General features: G+C 37.2%; 2 protein-coding genes across 2 annotated transcripts in view; one reads left to right on the forward strand and one right to left on the reverse strand.

Annotated features, from left to right (window-relative positions):
• MED12L (mediator complex subunit 12-like) overlaps positions 1–19,351 on the reverse strand; it is a 470,668-nt gene that overhangs the window by 307,819 nt on the left and 143,498 nt on the right. The window contains exons 11-14 of the mRNA XM_006867983.1: positions 15,122–15,253; positions 12,471–12,597; positions 10,602–10,816; positions 7,764–7,940 (exon numbers count right to left, since the gene is read on the reverse strand). Coding sequence (XP_006868045.1) covers positions 7,764–7,940; positions 10,602–10,816; positions 12,471–12,597; positions 15,122–15,253 — 651 coding nt within the window. The remainder of the gene's footprint in view (positions 1–7,763; positions 7,941–10,601; positions 10,817–12,470; positions 12,598–15,121; positions 15,254–19,351) is intronic.
• Positions 1,563–2,525, forward strand: GPR171 (G protein-coupled receptor 171). The gene has a single exon (XM_006867978.1). It carries the CDS (start codon positions 1,563–1,565, stop codon positions 2,523–2,525), a length of 963 nt encoding a protein of 320 aa, XP_006868040.1.

The raw sequence follows: 19,351 nt of genomic DNA on the forward strand, positions 1-19,351 counted from the left end.
TAAAAAAACAAACAACAACCTGTAGATTAATTTTTCCCCCTGCTAACATTGTCTTTGTGACAAAAGAATGTCATTGAATATGCAGACGAAGAGTGCACACCACGAAGCAGCACCAGAAACAAAAGCCGGTGGCCTTATGAGCTTTAGTTTAACTGGACCAAGGGAGCTCACTTAGTCCAACTTGAGCTCATGAGACTACTGATTGTTCAATATGTGGAGCTAGCATGAGAAGCCTGTTATTATCAATGCTGAGCACAATGAATCTTAAGAGTAGTTCTTATACTTGTGGGCTTTTAACTGTCCCCAAACCCACAATGAAGAAAAAAAAAACAAAAAACACTTAAAGTGCTAAAGCTAGATGCTTTGGTATTAACATATCTGAGCTTCTATATGAAGATTTTGCAACTGATGAACATATGTTATAAATGTTGCTGAAGCCTTTAAAGAACACCTTAGGTCAAACTACTTAAAAACACTAACATGAAAATATCTATATTAATACTGTTCAAAAATTCTATAATGGGAGCCACAAAGCTCACTGAAATGGTCTAGGAGCTGTAACTAAAAAGTAGGAAGAAAAAGGTAAACTCCATTATTAACAACATATGTGACCTAAAATATCATTTCAACATTTACTTCTATATAAGAAATATTCACAAAATGTTCTATTAATTTTTGTTGATTTTCACAGCTATGTTTTACACTTTAAAAACATTTTTTTAATACTAAAGTTTCAAAATCCAATGTATACTTTGCATTTTATACAATATCTCAATTTAGACAAGAGACGCATTACAAGGGCTCAGAAACTACATGTGGCAATAGATGACTTAGTGGCCATGGCAGGGCTCTACCACTATGAAACTGGAGGAAGAGAATAAAATGGGAAATAATTAGCATCAATGCAAGGACTATATCCCAACCTTTTCATTCTTTTTGCTAAAAAGAAAACTGAAATTGTTGTAAAAATGTTCTAATAGATTCTATTATTCTAATAAATACAAGGTCTATTTATTGTATTTATTTTTTAAAGTATAATTTCCTGTTACCCCTCTGCTTCCCTCTCAACCTAGATCCTCCAGTATAAGGAGCTCTATGACTCTACAGCAAAGAAAGTCAGAAAGCCTCATTTAAAGGTCTTCAGAGAGGCTCAGCCACAACTGAATCATTTCAACCTAGTTTGCTTTCCATTTCTCAGAACTGCGTTTCTTTTTTTTTTTAATGCAAACCTTCCAAACCAATAGGAAATTTTTAAATGTTGTGCTGTTAAAAACACCCGTTTTAGAAGTAAGACTATATGGGATTTTCTGAAAGTCACAAAAATCAGACACTGGAAAACCCAAGCATCCTCATATTCTAGTATGTTCTCACTGTCTAGTAAATTTACCAACAAAACTCAATATAAGCGCTAGAAGAACTCAGACATAGACCACAGTCTTGTGAATGTATTTTAAATAGCTTCCAATTTTAATTACTAACCTCCCCACCCCACTCTTCCCTTTCTCTTAAACAGAATCTCTGTATTTTTTTTATTGACAGAGTCATCGTTAATCGCCCTCAAGATGACAAACAGCTCCTTCTCCTGCACAGTTTATAGAAATCTGGAACCATTTACATATTTTTATTATTTGGTTTTCCTTGTTGGAATTATTGGAAGTTGTTTTGCAGCCTGGGCATTCAAACAGAGAAACACGGATCACAGGTGCATAAGCATATACTTACTTAATTTGCTTACAGTTGATTTCCTGCTCACTCTGGCACTGCCAGTGAAAATTTTTGTTGACTTAGGAGTGGCACCCTGGAAGATGAAGATATTTCACTGCCAAGTAACAGCCTGCCTCATCTACATTAATATGTACTTATCAATTATATTCTTAGCATTTGTCAGCATTGATCGCTATCTGCAATTAATCCGCAGCTGCAAGATTTATCGAATACAAGAACCTGGATTTGCCAAAATGATATCAACAGTCGTGTGGCTAATGGTTCTGCTTATAATGGCGCCAAACATTTTTATTCCTATAAAAAACATCCCAGAAAAGCCAACTGTGGCCTGTATGGATTTCAAAACAAAGTTTGGGGAAAACTGGCATTTGCTGACAAATTTCTTATGTGTAGCAATATTTTTTAATTTCTCAGCCATTATTTTAATATCTAACTGCCTAGTAATTCGACAACTCTACAGAAACAAAGATAATGAAAGCTGCTATGCAAATGTGAAAAGGGCTCTCATCAACATACTTTTAGTGACTGCTGGCTACATTGTGTGTTTTGTTCCTTACCACACTGTCCGAATCCCATACACCCTCAGTCAGACGCAAGTCATATCCAACTGCTCAGCCAGAAATTCACTCTTCAAAGCCAAGGAAGCCACACTGCTCCTGGCAGTGTCACACCTGTGTTTTGATCCCATCGTGTACTACCACCTCTCAAAAGCATTCCGCTTAAAGGTCACTGAGACATTTACCTCACAGAAGAAGAGCAGTACTCAAAAAGAAAAGTCAAAATGTGAAAATGATGCTTAAATCTGGAATTTTTCACGGTGTCATATCTTGACAATAAATCTGAGACTGCTAGGAGGTTCAGAAGTAGAAATATAGCTAGCAAATGTGGACTGATTTATTTAGAAACCCTGTTTCTAAATGCAAAACCAGCCTGTAGTCTCGTGGTTGTTGATGCTCCTAACCCAAATATCTGTACAAAGTACTAAAGAGTCTTGTTGAACCAAGAAGTAAAAAACAACAACCATGCGATATCTTTGAAATCCAAGTGAGATTTGTAATACAGACTCAGGGGTCTTCATTTAAATGCTCGGAACTGACTTTTTGATAAAAGCATGCAAAATGATCTCTGCAGAATTTGTCAGAAAGCCCTCCAGCAAAAGACCTTGAAAAGTTTTTGAATCACTTCATTAAAAAAAGAAAAGAAAAACTACTGATTTCAACATGAAAATCTGTTAAACTGCCTAATTTTAATCTATCATTTCAGAGGCTAATTTATGACAGTTCATTATCCTAATGTTTCAACATCTAATTTTTTTTTTTTTTTAATAACGAAAAGCTTTTACTTATAAAAAGACTTGGAAATATACAGTAGGTTTTTAATGTACTATATAAAGTTGATTTGAACCGCCAAGGTTGGTGGTTCAGAACCAACTTGATGGCACTTAACATATATACACATATTTTCTCTGTAGGTTATAAATAAAAGGTTTTCTACTAGCTGTTGTTGTTAGTTGCTGTCAAGTGACTCTGACTCATGGCGACACCATGTGTGCAGAGTCCAACTGCCCCCTGGGCTTTTAGAAGCTGTGACCTTTTTGCCTCTTGGATGGGTTCCAAAGACCAACCTTTCAGTGAGCGATCAAGTGCTTAACCATTTGCACCAATCAGAGGCTTCTTTTCTGCTACTGGGCATGACAAGGCTGGCGCTGCTTAATGTATAGTAACATGAAACAGATGGCCCTGTAATGTTTTCAGAAGGAGTTTTAAATTATACTATTGAAACTATTATTGAAATTTACATTAAAGGTACAAAGCAATACCACCAGTGAGAGGTCTTAAATTAGACACACTGATTCCATGTAGCCAGCCCATGTAAAAAATGCCACATGGTCAATGGTGCCTCTCAGATCCATGAAAGATGAACCTGATCCCAGCAGTCTAAAGTACAGATGACTCAAGCTTTTAGAATCACACCCTTCCATCAAATTCTCTCCACTACCTCTAGTAGCGCAGTGGTTACGAATTGGGCTGCTAACCTCAAGGTCAGCAGTTCAAAACTATTAGCTGCTCCACAGGAGAAAGGTGAGGCTTTCTGCTCCCATAAATATTTATAGCCTCAGAAACCCTGTACAGGGTCGCTGCAAGTCAGAACCAACTCCACGGCATACCACCATCACCATCACCAGTGACGTAGCAAGAATATAATGTTGCTAATATTGTTAACTGAGTCACCCCAGCAAGGGAACCCTGTGCACAAAGGGATCAGACCCTTTTGAGCCAGAGTTTTCAATGGCTGATTTTCAGAAGCCGATCACACGGATTTCTTCCCAGTCCATCTTAGTCTGGAAGCTCCACTGAAACACACTCAGCATCATAACAACACACAAGCTTCCCCTGACATAGGTGCATTGGCCAGGTAGTGAAACGAAGTCTTCACATGGAAGGTCAGAATTCTACAACTGAAACACTTCTGTCCCTAAGGATGCAATAACCAAACCCACTTCCAGCAAGTCGATTCTGACTCATAACAACCTTATAGGGCAGGGCTTCCAAGACTATAAATCTTTACAAAAGCAGACTACTTCATCTTTCTTCCATGGTGTGACTGGTGGGGTGGAACCTTCAGTTAGCAGCCCAACACTTAACCCACTGTGAAACTAGGACTGCTTGTTGTTGTGAAGTACCTCAAGTTCATTCTGGCTCATAGTGACCCTATATAGGGTTTACAGTGAGTGGCTGGTGAGTTTGAACCACCAACCTTGCAGTTCAAACCAATCTTGTGGCCCAATGCTTATGATACAGTGTCACACCAGGACACACTACACAGCATTAAAGGACTAATTAGGGAAAGAAGAATAGAAAAATTTACATAAGCTTACATGTGGCCTTGTTTGCTTTTTGTTTTTAATTTCATTAGTAAAAGCCCATATTCAAACAATTGGGAATATATTTACATAACCTATTATAATTAAGAAATGGTGTTCCTCAGAGGGATACAGCTGAGAATGAAGCGTCCAGCTGATATGAAGTTGAGAGGAGACACACAAAAATGCCCAAACTTGCAGATAGTACCCATTCAATGGCTTGATGATCAGAACTTGACTAGAGGATGATTTAAAGAAAAAAAAATGTTTCTGATAAAGGAAACAAGTGTAAATTGCGATAATTTGATGAACTTGACCTATATTTATGGATGTAGTAGCTCAAAATACCAAATGAGAGGGAAGGAGTCTTCACATCAAGTATCATCCTATCCCCTCTGTATACAGTGTTAATATGGACAAGAAACTTAGACACTGGTTATATAAAATGGGGGTGGGGGGACACGGTTTATGAAGGCATGGAGTGACAGGCTTACAAGTTTTTAAGACAGAGTTTAGTTTCAGACTGTGTGTGGAAGGTAGAATCCCCACTTAATAGTTTTCATCTTGTCTAGACGGGTCTGGTGAAAAGAGATGGGGATAAGATTCTTATGATTCAATAGTGAGTAAATGTTATCATGACTAACTGCGACTGTCACAATTGTAAAGGTACAATTTTTGTAATAAAAAGGGGGGAGTGTGGTGCTGTGAGTTAATGCACTGGAGTGGTTCAAACTCACCAGCTGCTCCTTAGAAACACTATACAGGGTCACTATAGGTTGTAATCGACTCAACGGCACTTAACAGCAACAAGTAATCTTATAGTCCAGGAACAGAAGATCTTAGGATCATCAAGGGCGAAGAGCACAAGTGAAATGTGGGACCCTATCCAGAGAAGGAGTGACACCAGAGATAGAGGCAGAGATGAGGACATGGACATAGAGCAGCTGAGGACTCTTGACTCATGGAAAGAGAAAGGCTGCATGCTGGCACCCAGGAGGCAGGCTTGCAGAATGAGCCCTTTGGCTGTTTAAATGATTATTTTTTCCTGAGTGTTTCTGTGTACAACCCCCCTCAAAAGAAAAAAACCAGAGGGAATAAAAGCAAATATTGTTGAACGATGATGCAAAGACGAAACTGTAATCATTGCAATGAAACAATGAGTGTAAAACTGATGTTCTCCCATGTATATTATCACTCAATTCACAATAAAAATTAAAAAAAAGAAATGGTGCTCTTGTAGCTAAGAAAACTGAAATTCCAACTCATGTTTAGATCTTCATTAAATAGAATTATTTTCTTTAGCTTATCACAAGGTAACTCTTGCCCTTGGTTTTACAAGTACATCTGAACCACAAAAGAAAAGATGATAAAATATACAAAGTACCTGTTACAAAACCTAAACACAGAAAGTGCTGGACAAATTCTAGCTGTCCAGTAGTGATGGTAGGGACCTCTATCAGCACTAAATGGTAACATCACCTATGTCACAGAGTAAACATATAAATGACTTACCTAAGCTACATGCTAACAGGATGCCTACACCCTAGAACCTTTGTTTGTTGGTAGTCTAAACACCATATTTTAGTGCCAAACAGACCAACTCATTGTTCACATAACGCTTCACAATTTACTTTTCTGAACCCTTTGGTCGAGTCCTCTCTGCTTGGCTTTTACTCAATATGACAACCACATCTTAGAGATGGGGGTGGAGGGGGAAAAGCATTTTTTCTTGACCATTTCCTTCTCACATGCATGACAGTTAGTCAAAATAAGCCCTTTCAATACAGACAAAAGTCAGAGTCTCAACAGCATTCTGAACATCAGTATATTCTTTTACTCTCCTATTAATGGTCTAGTCTGAAATATACTCACATAAAGTGTGTGTGGGTGTTGGGGGGCGGGGGTAGAAAGCTGTTTAAAAATGGATTGTATAGCAGTTCTTTTTACTGTTGCACTTGATTCAAATTGTGTCAGAGTTCATATGAGATCTAGTCATCAGAAACATTAAAAACTGCTCATATTGTCAGCCAGAGGTGATGAATTTGGAGACATTTTGAGATAACCCTGAATATAGAAACAACAATAAAGGGTCCTCAATTACACTTAGGGGGAAAAAATGGGGTTATGTGGTTTTGAAATCATTTCGAGGGTTTTCTGAGATACCAAAATAAAAAGGAAAACTTAAGAAAATATTTAAGTTGCAGACCAAAAACATTCAGCATGTAACATAATATTCCTCATGAACACATTTCTGATAGAAAAGCAGTCCTCAATTTTAGAAAGTGGCTCATTAAAACTTTACTTAAATTTACATTCCAGGAAAAATGTTAGTGCGAACCCAAGAATAAAATTCTTTTTGGATTTGGGCACAGTTTTTATTACTAATATCAACAAATGAATCGTGCTTCCTTTTACAAGAAAGCACACATCAGTCTGCTATGGGTCAAACACAAAATTTCCTGCCATGCATTTTTCATGTGTCAGTTTATAAATTCAACACGTCCAAATCCAAGTTCATCCCAAGAACAACCACTTCCACGAAGTCTTGCCCAATTTCTCAACCAAATGCTCTCCTCTCTCTCTCCAATATGCATTATTTGAGTGCCTACTTGGTGTCAGACATTTAGCTAAGCAGAATGTATGCACGAATGTCAAATGGTTCAGCAAATTCTAGGAGCACTTGGGTTCTTACATAATGATTGCTCTTATTTGATATTTGTCATTTTATAGAAGTTTGTCTCCCCTAATGTTATTCATCTTTCCTGTCACCTGAAATTTCTTATTTATCTATACAACACCAAAGGTACCTACTGTGCACAATACTGTGCACATAAAAGCCAATCAGTAAATGTCTTCAAATTATAGTAAGAAAATTAACATTTAGACATTATTTACAATGTCTCAAATGTTCATCAAAGGATGCCAATTTAGAAAATTCCATTTAACCTAGCAAGCCAAATAATACCACACCACAAAGTCACTTTTTCCTGTTTCCATTTGGATTACACCAGTACATATGCTTAATGATGAGAATTATAGCAAAAGGAGCAACAAATACAAAAGCTAACCTGCTATCAGATGCATTAGTCGAACCTACAGTTGAGTATGATATTCAACTGTTAACAATCCTTTACTGAAATAACCAGGGTGGCAAATGACTGAAGCAATGACTTACCAGAGGTATAGGAAAATGGGTTGCATACTGCAAGTGACGCAGGAGGTCATAATTAGATGGAAAAATTAACTCCCTCGGTTTTTCCCTCTTCATTAGCTTCTCACCATTAACTGATAGTCTTCTTCCCAAGGAAGGGTTGGCATTCTCGCAGGACTCTCCAGGCATGGGAGAAAAAATCTAAGTCATGTAAAACAAAAGTAGAAGATTGTAAATAAAAGAGAAAAAAACCCCGCAGTGCTGCATACCATAATTTCAAACACACAAGATATTCATGCAATTATACCCTTTCCTTAATTACCCACTGAGCCAGAAAAATAAAGAAGATATTTTGTTAATTTCCAAAAACTTTTTATTCAGATCAATAGGAATCTGTCAATATCATCCCTACTTCGAAGATACAAAAATGACACCACCACATGTCACAAATGTACACAATTATGCTACCCGAGAACTAGAGGTAAAATCATCCTCATGGTGACAAAAACACAACCACAGATTAATTAACTAAGAAAACTAATGAATAATAAGCCTAAAGGCTTTAGTCTGTTTCACAAACAACATGTTTTTCAGCGAGTCAGAGTAGAACTGTGCTTCATGGGGTTTTCAATGGCTAGTCTTTTAGACTCCTAATGTGATGCTGTAGGATCAGCACTGGACTGCTAACCACAAGGTCAGCAGTTCAAACCCACTGGCTGCACCTCAGAAACCCTGTACAGGGTCTTGACAACACTGAACAACAATAAAGATCTTTTAGCAGTAGATAGTCAAGGCTTTCTTTCTAGACACTCCTGGGTGGACTTGAACGTGAAATCTTTCAGTTAGCATTTGAGTATGTTAACCATTTGCACCAACCAAGGACTCTGTAAAACATAGTGATGGTGATGATGGTACCGGTGGTGGCGTGCCCATGCAGTCAGTTCTGACTCATACTGACCCTGTATAGGATTTCCTAAGCTGTAAATCTTTATGGGAACTGAAAGCCTCAACTTTCTCCTGCAGAGTGACTGGTGGATTGGACCTGCTGACCTTCTGATTAGCAGCTCAATGCCTAATCCAATACACCACTATGGTACCTTGTATAATAACATGGTAGAACCACGGTATGACAAGTTCAGGACCAGGAAAGGTACTGACGAATATAGCAATTCAACATGGGCTGTCATGATGAAACTAAACTCTCACAGACATGAGGTGATGATCTCCAAATGAACAAAACAACTAAGAACAGGCGTGTTATAATCTACAAAGGAGAGACAATGCAGTCAAAGGCGAGGATGAATTCAAGTGACACTTGCATGAACCAATAATCGTACATTAGGGAATAATGTGGTAGGATCACACGGATACCACAAGTGCACAAGTCATTCTATTACATGGACCAAGAAACAGAAGATGAAAACACGTTGGGGTTAGTAGCCAGTAAGAATTCAAAGGTTGAACCTACTGGAAATTCCGAACCAAAGTCAGTTTTAAAGTCACTCTTGTCTACTTCATCAAAACTGTGAGTGGTTGCTGAGTCAATGCCCATATGCGCCATAATACTCTGTTCCTAATAATTGCCAGAGAGAGAAAGTCACACTATAACTTGTGTCGCCCGTTAAGAAACTGAAGCTAAGGTATATTAAGGAGTTTTTTTTTTAACCATCCTGTATTTTTTTTTCTTTTTTTATTGCCAGATATAGAAGGCAGCTTTAAGACTTCTTACTATTGCCTTAAGTCAAATTTTTCCCCCTCACGATGAGAACGTTTGGTAACTTCTAAGTTAAAGTACATTAAGCTTCCTGATTAAAACCAAACTGGCCATATTCTTTGGCTATATTCTTTTTCCTTTGAGCTATTCCCAGTCACATGCTTACCAGGGTGTCTTTTTTGAAGAAAGAATATAAGATTATGACTAAGATAGAAGACACCTTGATACCCTGGAGCAGAAAAGAAAAAGCAGAAACATAAATGAAAACTGTAAACAGATACAGTAGTAACTTTAGTTTTTGCCCTTAGAACTTTCACAAGAAAAAAATTGTCTTGTGCCATTTAGACAACAAATCATAGTATAAATTATGAATTCATATTTGCAATTTTTAAAGTCATAGTTTTTTTTCATTACAAGTATAGCCACTATTCATTACAAGCAAAGCCACACATTACAGCAGTATATACTTAATGTCTCAACAAACTAATATGAGGTTTTATCTTTTCAGAAATTATCAAACTCTCTCACCATTTCCTATAATTTACCATAACTACCTTTACCTTTTCCCCCTGAAAAGGTTAAAAGTATCTGGAGCAAGGCCTGAAATATCACAACTTGGCAGAAAAGTATAAGGCCACTCTCATACCCTAAAAGAACTTGTTTAAAAGAACAATTCTACATGATTTAAAAAAATAACGCTTTAGACTGATTTAACTGATAATATGATGTGTATGACTAACATAGTTTCACATTATGTTTAAAATGATTGACACACTGGAAAAATATACTCCTTAGAATCAAACCTAGGCTAAGCCTTTAGAGCCAAAACAAGTACCAGTTTGAAGCACAACATACAAAGGAAAATGGAGACTGGAAACATCTAAAGCTAGAAAATAGAATGCCAATCCAATTAAAAAAAAAAAAAAAATCATGGCCTATCAAATCTTTTCATTAATATGTTTCTAGTAGTAGAAACAAAATTCTGAAACATATTTGAAAACCTAAAGTTCCCTTATGCGTGAAGAGTAGAGAAAAAATGAGCTTTGTGACAAGAGAATAAAACTTCAAAGGTATTACCCCTCAGCCCCTAAAGTATCCACATCAGAATTTAGATTCTTGGGAGGTTGGCCACACCTGCAAAGCCATACCTCCATTTTCACATCATGGTCCTTTGAATAGTGTTCATCTACATTTTCTCCTGCTGGTGACCGTGGGCGTGTCGAGGCGGTGACTGACAAGTCCCCTCGAGATATGAGGGTACACATGTATGCATCGTGGGAGAAGACATCATGGCGGATGAACTCGCAGAAGAGCAGCACCAGGTTCACAAACTCCACCTTTTCACATTCACTGTTGGGATCCGCTTTCAAGAAACAAATATGATCAAGATTTCAGTTCTGTTGGCATGGGGGGGCAGGGAGGAATGATAATTATTAAGACAACATTTTCACAGCTTTTTGTATAATTAGTTGTTTGTTATTGGTACAAAACAAAATCTTTAGGAAAGGCTGACTAGGAGGCACTAACTAGGGTTCTGTGGAGGTTCTAATTGTCCTACTAAAACTAAAGCAGTTTTAACAGGACATACTACTGTTTTTCTTGCTGCCTTACAAATTTCTTCTTCACAAACCTTTTTTTCCTTTCCATACTGTCCTCTCCTTTTCTATCATTTTTAGAGCTGTTCTGTTATTTCATCTCTATTTTGTCATATGGTGGTGGTGTGCCATGGAGTCCATTCCAACTCATAGTGAGTCATAGTTAAAAGTCCAGAAGTATAGGGTTTCTGAAGCTGTAAATCTTTCTGGGAGCAAAAGCCTACTCTTTCTCCTACAGAGTAGCTGGTGGATTCAAACTGCTGACCCTATAGTTAGCAGCCCAATCTACTACACCACTAGGGCTCCTATTTTGTCAAATAGAAGCTTTATACATAAATCCTACTTATCTACTTATCCTACCTAACTCGCAAAAGTATTTTATTTAAAGTAGTTCTCACACTATGAATCCACTGGGTGGTCTTTTAGTTTCTAGGCCTCTACCTCTTCAGCAAACACAGAAAAAGAACTTGAGAAGACAAGAACATCTAAGATGGTGCAGTCAAACAGCCCACTATATTTACACATTATTCCTTTCTGTCCCACCCCTAGTTATAAAGTAGTTTTGTTCACTTTACCTCCACAAGTTAGAAAATCAGAAATTTAGAAAGCAGCTGGAAAAGAGAAAATTCTGAAACACAATGTAGAGTGAAACTTTACAGAATTTAGTTTTTCTATTTTGGCAAGAATGATCTGAGAAAATTGTAGTTGTGGTCATCAAGTTAATTTCAGCTCATAACTACTCCATATGATACAGAACTGCCCATTGGATTTTTTAGATGATAATTTTTATGGGCACAAACTGTTAGGTCTTTCTCCTGAAGAGCTGCTCAGTGAGTCTTAACTGCCTATCTCTTGTTTAGCAGCCAAGCACTAAATTATTGCTCTATCAGGCCTTCATACAAAGGGAAATTACTGGACAAGCACTGAAGTCCAAGTTAGATTTGAACCGCAAGGTCAGCTGTTCAAACTCACCAGCTGCTTCTCGGAAACCCTAAACAGGGTCACTATGAGTTGGATCCGACTCAACAGCAATTAACAATATAATGAAGTGAGGCAATTTTATTTTTTTAAATTACTGAAACTCTGAAATTTAAAAGTCTTTTGAAACTTCAAGATGGTCTTTGAATTTAAAACTGTCCTAAAGCCCACACTGAAAACATGCTACAAGTCCTGGTATGGCGCTGTAGCATAAACTCTAGACTGCTAATCCAAGGTCAGCAGTTCAAACCCACCTCAGAAACTCTATACAAGGTTGCTATGATACAGAACCGATTCAATGGCACTTAACAGCAACCACAGAAACATACATTATATTCAAGCCAAGAAGTTTATCTAAGATATATTTAAGAAAAATAAAGATAAACAGTTCATAAAAACTGTCAATTTTGTAGTTTAGATTCTGAGGCAAAGAGCTTTACTTACACAATGATGGAGCCTGTGTATCTAAAAACCTTAGAAGAACATTCTGGAAAACAGGCAAACTAGAACCAGCAAGAGAGGCTGAAGAAATGGATTCCTTCTCATCTAAGACCTCTGATTCACCACATCTCTACAGTTTAAAATGAACAAGCACAGTTAATTACAGAGAACAAACAGGTCATGAATTTGTTAGTTTTTTCTTTAAATTAACATTTCTTTAAATTTATATTCTCAGGAAAAATATGTAAAATTAATTGATATTTCTGTACTTATATGAGGGACATACATCATAGGTAAATACAATTTCTAAAAGTTGAAAAACGTTGCCTTAGAACAATTCAAATGATTTCAAATGCCTCTAAAAAACAAGTTTATGTTAATTAGAAACACTGAAAACACTTCATGAATACTCATGGGTTGTATAAAAAAATTACAGTATTCATTGACTCTATGCCAAACTGCTCACAATAATTTGAGGTATACTAGTGTTTAAATGGAGTCCTGGTGTAGCGCTGTGGGTTAATGCCCCAAACTGCAAAGCCATTTGAACCACAAGGTCGGCAGTTCAAGCTCACCAGACGCTCTTTGGAAACCCTATACAGGGTCGTTATGGGTCGGAACCAACTCAACGGCACTTAACAACAAGTGTTTAAATAGCACATATTTAACTGTATTTCCCCTGACGAAATTTTTGTGCATGCATTAATGAATTGGATTGGGTTTTTTTTGTTGTTTTTTGTGGGGGTTTTTTTGGCATTCGTATGTGTTTTTCGTTTTGTTATTTTTTTTCCAGGTGACTGTTATTCAAACATGCATTTAGGTAAGTGCCATGTGAAAGGAGAAGCCTAACTTAATTCCTCCAGTTAAGATGTCTCAGAACCTCTGGGAATGTCCACAGTTCATGTATACACCTACAGAAGCCATGTAACTTCTACATGGAGACAACTTACTAGAATACAAGGAAAGAAAGAGCCTTAGAGACAATCAGAACCTCATGGTCTATTTAATCTCTGTTGATATCTCTTTGATCTTTTTATTTTCATTAGCCTCTTTTTATAAAGGTCAAATTTTCAAGATGATAATGTTTCAACTGAAATCAATTATACCAAATATGTCTGAGAGAAAACAGTTTGAGATGAATGCATTTACACCTTACTAAAATTACAAAATGATCCATTTGTGAACCTTCTCCTAAAATCATATGCGGGCGTGAGAGACAGAATTGCAGATTGTAAGAAAAAAGGTTAAAAGAAATCAAAACTCCAAAATAAGCACATACAAAAAAAAAAAAAAATTAAGAAAAATCTACTTAATTTAAGTTTAATCATTATACTTCACCACAGAATATTCTGTCTATTCATAAAGGTTTTGTTTTGGTTTTACTTTTATGTTGAATTGGGTGAAACTTTATAGAGTGTATCAGTTTTTGCACTCAACAGTTTATACACATTTTGGTGCATATCACTGATTGCAACGCACACAACGGAACATCATTTATCCCTCTTCCTTCTTTTGTTTCCTGGTTTCTAGTCCTCCTTCTTTCCTAACTCTTCTGATCTTTGTTCCTGGGTAAATGCTGTGATTATTTTAAGGAATGCATATATCCCAAGCATTACTGTTTCTCTTTCAGAACTCTGTATTGTTCGCCTGAAAACTGAGCCATGAGGTGAGTTCATTTCCAGGACCGAAGGATGACTAAAGGTCATTGTCTCAAGGGTTCCACAAATCTCTATACAACCAATAGGTCTGGTCTTTTCAATGACAAGGTTTTAAAAAAGAAAAAACAATGGGTCATAAAGTTGACACAATAACATCAACATTTTCAAGACTGGTTTCAACAGTGCACTCATTTATATTTGGTAAACATGGTTTCCCAACAGGAAGTGAAAGGTGTCTGTGAAATTGTTCTTCCTGTTTAATTTTTTATACCTTCAGAGAAAGCAAGTAAATAATCAGTAGCACAGACAGCAGCTAACAACTAGCAAAGTACTCAGTCACTCATGCCACAAACATTTTCTGAGTGTTTTCTATGTGCTGAGCACAATTTTGTGTGCCAGGGACGCAACACTAGACAAGACAAACAATGCTTCTACTATCAAAAAGCTCAGGCAGGCACTATACAATAAAATAAACCAAGTGAAGCTCTGCAGTGGGCAAAGTGAAACAGTGATGTGAGTAAAGAGTGTCTGGAGCATGGCAGCTGCCAACTTTAGATTAAAGAGATCATGGAAGAACTTCCTGAGGAGGTTGCATATGTTGAATAGGAATGTCAGAAAGGAAGTTGAACTTTCTGAAACAGAAACTATTTCCAAATACATTTAAAAATTAAGTAGCTTTAAAATCCACTGAAGCTGGTCTACAGTATGTACATTTGTGTTTGTGTGTATGCTTTGTGCAGGTGTGTATAGTGCTTTGTTGTAAATCAGATGATAAAGTTTAATTTAAAAGACACAATTTTAAATTAGTCCAGGATACAAATTCTGACTATATCAAAATTAGAGAGGACCCTTTTATGGAATTCTTATGTGAATTTGTTTATTTTTCCTTTACATTCTCCAGAAAAAAACTACATAATATGAATAATGAATAAGAGCATATTCTCCAAAAGAATAAGTTAATTATAGTACACAACATGGAAAACAAAAACAACCTACCTCTGCCTCGATTTCTGCTTGCCTCTTCTCCAAGAGTTTTGCCACGGCCATGGCCCTATGTTTGCCTGACCGCTTACAACTCACGGCCCATTCACACAGCAATGTCACCACCGCTTCGTCGTTGGGAGCAACCTAAAGACCAAGAGATATGAGTACCAGCCATCCCAAACAAATTGTTCACCTACCTGAAGAGTGAAGAAGTATGCAATGAAGTTTCTAAGGATCTTAAGATTTTTTCCCACGCATTTTACAAAGAACCACAAAATGTTTTTTAGCTGTAGTTACAAGAAATCACTGACTCAGAATGACTGAATCAGAGACAGTTACAAGGGAACTGGAGTTTACTTTCATGTGCCAGACGTTATAACCTAGCTATATCTCTGCTTTAAAACTCAATTTCAAAACCAAACACGTGGGGAAGAGCCCACTGAACAACTGTTATATAGGTCCTTACTCCCAGCCTCATTAAGCTCATAATCCTAAGAAGTCTGTCTGGTCATCAAATGAATGAGCCCAACAAATAATTAGAGGAGAGGAACTGTAGGGGAGGCTGGAATGCTCATAAAAGATTCATTAGAAACAATATATATGAAAAATAACAGCCAAGAATAATAATTCAAGAAAGCAGAGTCCACCAAAAGGCATGACAACCCAGGGATGAGAAGGCAGGAGTGTCACAGGAGTAAAAGTGATGAGAATCTAAAGCAAAGGTGTGGAGGTACTAAGTCAGCAGGAAAATTGTCTGTCTTCATATCTGGCCTTTCCTCTTAGAGGATCTGTACCAACCTGGGGAACATCAACTGAAGGTTTTATGCCTGTTTGTATGCATTCATCATCAAAAAGAGTATTTGAAGATCATTCTTTAAATACAATGCTGTCTGTGATAGGATAATACCCATATAATTACAAAGATCAGTAAATACCACTATTATGAAAAATCTATACACCAACTATTAAATCTAGTCAGGAAAAATCTGAAGAAGCCTACCCAACTTCTACTGAAGTCCTGATGTGGTACTGTAAGATAAGCACTGGAAAACAAGGTCAGTTTAAACTGTATGGTTGGTGGTTCAAATACACGGAAACTGAGTCAGAACTGACTCGAAGGCACGAAACAACAAAACAAACCTACCTTCTTCAGTCTGAAATTGAGCAAACATAAAAACAAGATGCACTGGTGATTGGAATGCAAAAGTTGAAATCAAAGAGGAAGGATCAGTAGTTGAAAAACACAAGCTTAATGATAGAAATGATGCTGGAGATCACGACAATGATTTTTTCATAACAAATACATTTCAACAACAACACATGATCAAGAAAAAACGGTACAGAAGGAAGGGAAGTCCAAACTGCACTGAAGGAACTGGTAAAAACCAAGATCACGGAATTAATGAATTACAAAACTGAAATGTTTCAACAAACTGATACACTGGAGGCACTCGCTCATCTATGTTAAGAAATTAGGAAGACAGCTACCAAGTCACTTGATTTGTAGAGATCCATTATTTGTGCCCATTCCAAAGAAATGTGGCCTACTTTATTACAGAAAGCATCTAAAAATATCATCAATATCACCATGCAAGTAAAATTTTACTGAAGATATTTCAAAAATAGTTGCAACAGTACATCAACAGGGAACTGCCAAAAATTCAAGCCAGATACAGAAGAGGATGTAGAACTAGGGCTATCACTGCTACCATTAGATGGATCTTGGCTGAAAACAGAGATTACAAGAAAGATGTTTACTTGTGCTTTATTGACTATGCAAAGGCTGTGTGGATCATAACAAACTATGGATAACATTAAGAAGAATGGGTATCCCAGAACACTTAATTGTGCTCATGAGGAACCTGTACATAGACTAAGAGACAGTTATTAAAATAGAACAAGGGGATTCTGAAAGGTTGAAAATCAGGAATGGTGTGTAGCAGAGTTGTATCCTTTTACCATACTTATTCAATCAATAAGGATTACATGAAAAAGAACATGGCATCAGGATTGTAGGAAGACTCATTAACAACCTGCAATACGCAGATGACACAACTTTGCTTGCTGCAAGTGAAAATGACTTAAAATACTTACTGATTAAGATCAGAGACTACAGCCTTCAATATGGATTCCACCTCAATGTAAAGAAAAGGGAAATCCTCAGAACTAAACTAATGCGTAAGTATCATGATAAACGGAGAAGAGAATGAAGTTGTCAAAGGCTTCATTTTTGCTTGGATTGACAACAAACACTCATGGAATCAGAAGTCAAGAAATCAAATTACATATTACATTAGGAAAATCCACTACACAAGATTTCTTTAAAGTGTTAAAGAGCAAAGATGTCAGTTTGAGGACGAAGGTACAACTATGCCAAGCCACTGTATCTTCAACTGCTTCACAGAATGTGAGAGTTCGACAATAAATGAGGAATGCTGTAGAATTGATGCATTTGCATTATGGTTTTGGAGAAGAATATTGAAAGTATTGTAGAGAGCCAGAAGAACAAACAAATCTGACTTGGAAGAAGTACAGGCAGCCAGAATTCTCCCCAGAAATAAGGATGGTGGGACTTTATTTCTTGTTCTTTGGACTTTTGTCAGGAGGGGCCAGTCCCTACAGAATGACATCATGCTTGGTAAAGTGAAGGGTCAGTGACAAAGAGCAGGACCTCCACTGAGGTGGACAATCACAGTTGCAGCAACAATGGTCTCAAATATAACAATTGTGAAGATAGCACAAGAGCAGAAAGTGTGTCCTTCTGTGTGCACAGTATCACTACATGAGTCAGAACCAACTTGCTGGTACCAACAACAGCAAAAACATAATGAAATGAAAAATAGGTAATTAGAATCTTAGTACTTCCAAATTTTGTTGAAAATTCTTGAATTTTTAGGTTCTATAAACTCAATTAAGATTATGATAGTTCTGTAGCACACTAGCAGGAAGAATACATATCCATACACAAAAAAATTTTGCATATCTAAGGAGTGGCACTTCACAACAACATGGACTCGGAACCGACTCGACGGCACTTAACAACAACAACAACAACATGGACTCTAAACAAGCTCACCAGTTGCTCCTACAGTCATCCACCCTAAATGCGCCAGACCTTGTCTGATCTCGGAAGTTAAGCAGGGTCAGGTCTGGATAGTACTTGGGTGGGAGACCACCTGGGAATACCTAGTGTTGTAGGCATTAGGAGTCCTGGTGTGCTGCTGTAGAATAAACACTCAAACACTAGGTCAATTTGAACTATAAGGTTTGCAGTTCAAACTCACCAGCAGCTCCTCAGAAATCCTATACAGGGTTGCTATGGGTTTGAACTGACTTGATGGTACTTATAGCATGAACTCTGATAAATCATGCAAAAACCCCAATAACAGGAAAGCCTGATCAGCTTTAGATACTAACAATCAATTGGGATAATGAGTATCAGTTGATAACAAGATTTTCACTAAGCCTACCCTAAACTTGAAGGAGCTCTGGTTGAAGAAGAGTAGTGGTTACGAATCAGGCTGCAAACCTTAAGGTCAGCAGTTTGAAACTACCAGCTGTTCTACGGGAGAAAGATGAGGCATTCTGCTCCTGTAAAGATTTACAGCCTTGGAAACCCTGTACAGGGTCGCTATGAGTCGGTTCCGATTCCACGGCAAACCACCACCACCCCTAAACTTGAATCTTGGTATGGTGATATAGGATAAGCAGTGGACCACAGGTTGGTTTGATCCTCAAGTTTGACAGTTCAAACTCAACAATTGCTTCTCTGAAACTCTGTACCTGGTAATTATGAGTCAGAATCAACTCGAACAGCACTTTACAACAACCCTAAACTAGGCTGTTTAAATACATGTTAATTCAAGATCTCTGGAGTAGATGCCTCAAAAGGGTTTCTATATAAAACAAGGCAAGCAAAAAACTTAATATTTAAAGTTTAAGCATAACATTAAGAAAGAGAGAGAAGATTCAATGTAACTCACAAAAAAACTAAAAATATAAAAGAGGAGTATACTGAGCACTCAGCAGTTAGATTTAAAATATCAAAGAACAAAAGGAGTCTCTCTAAAAACACCAGTAATCTAATCAGTTGTGTGCATCATAGCCACCTGCAAGGTTGTTTTATTTTTTTTCTGCTTTTCCTCTGTATCTTCAAGATAAGATTAACAGGTGCTACAGAAGTATAAACAATTGGTCTGAATTCTAAAAACAAAAACATCTTCCACTAAAGATACTATGTTG

The sequence above is a fragment of the Chrysochloris asiatica genome, unplaced genomic scaffold (assembly GCF_000296735.1).
Source record: "Chrysochloris asiatica unplaced genomic scaffold, ChrAsi1.0 scaffold00113, whole genome shotgun sequence".
In the NCBI taxonomy this organism is placed as follows: domain Eukaryota; kingdom Metazoa; phylum Chordata; class Mammalia; order Afrosoricida; family Chrysochloridae; genus Chrysochloris; species Chrysochloris asiatica.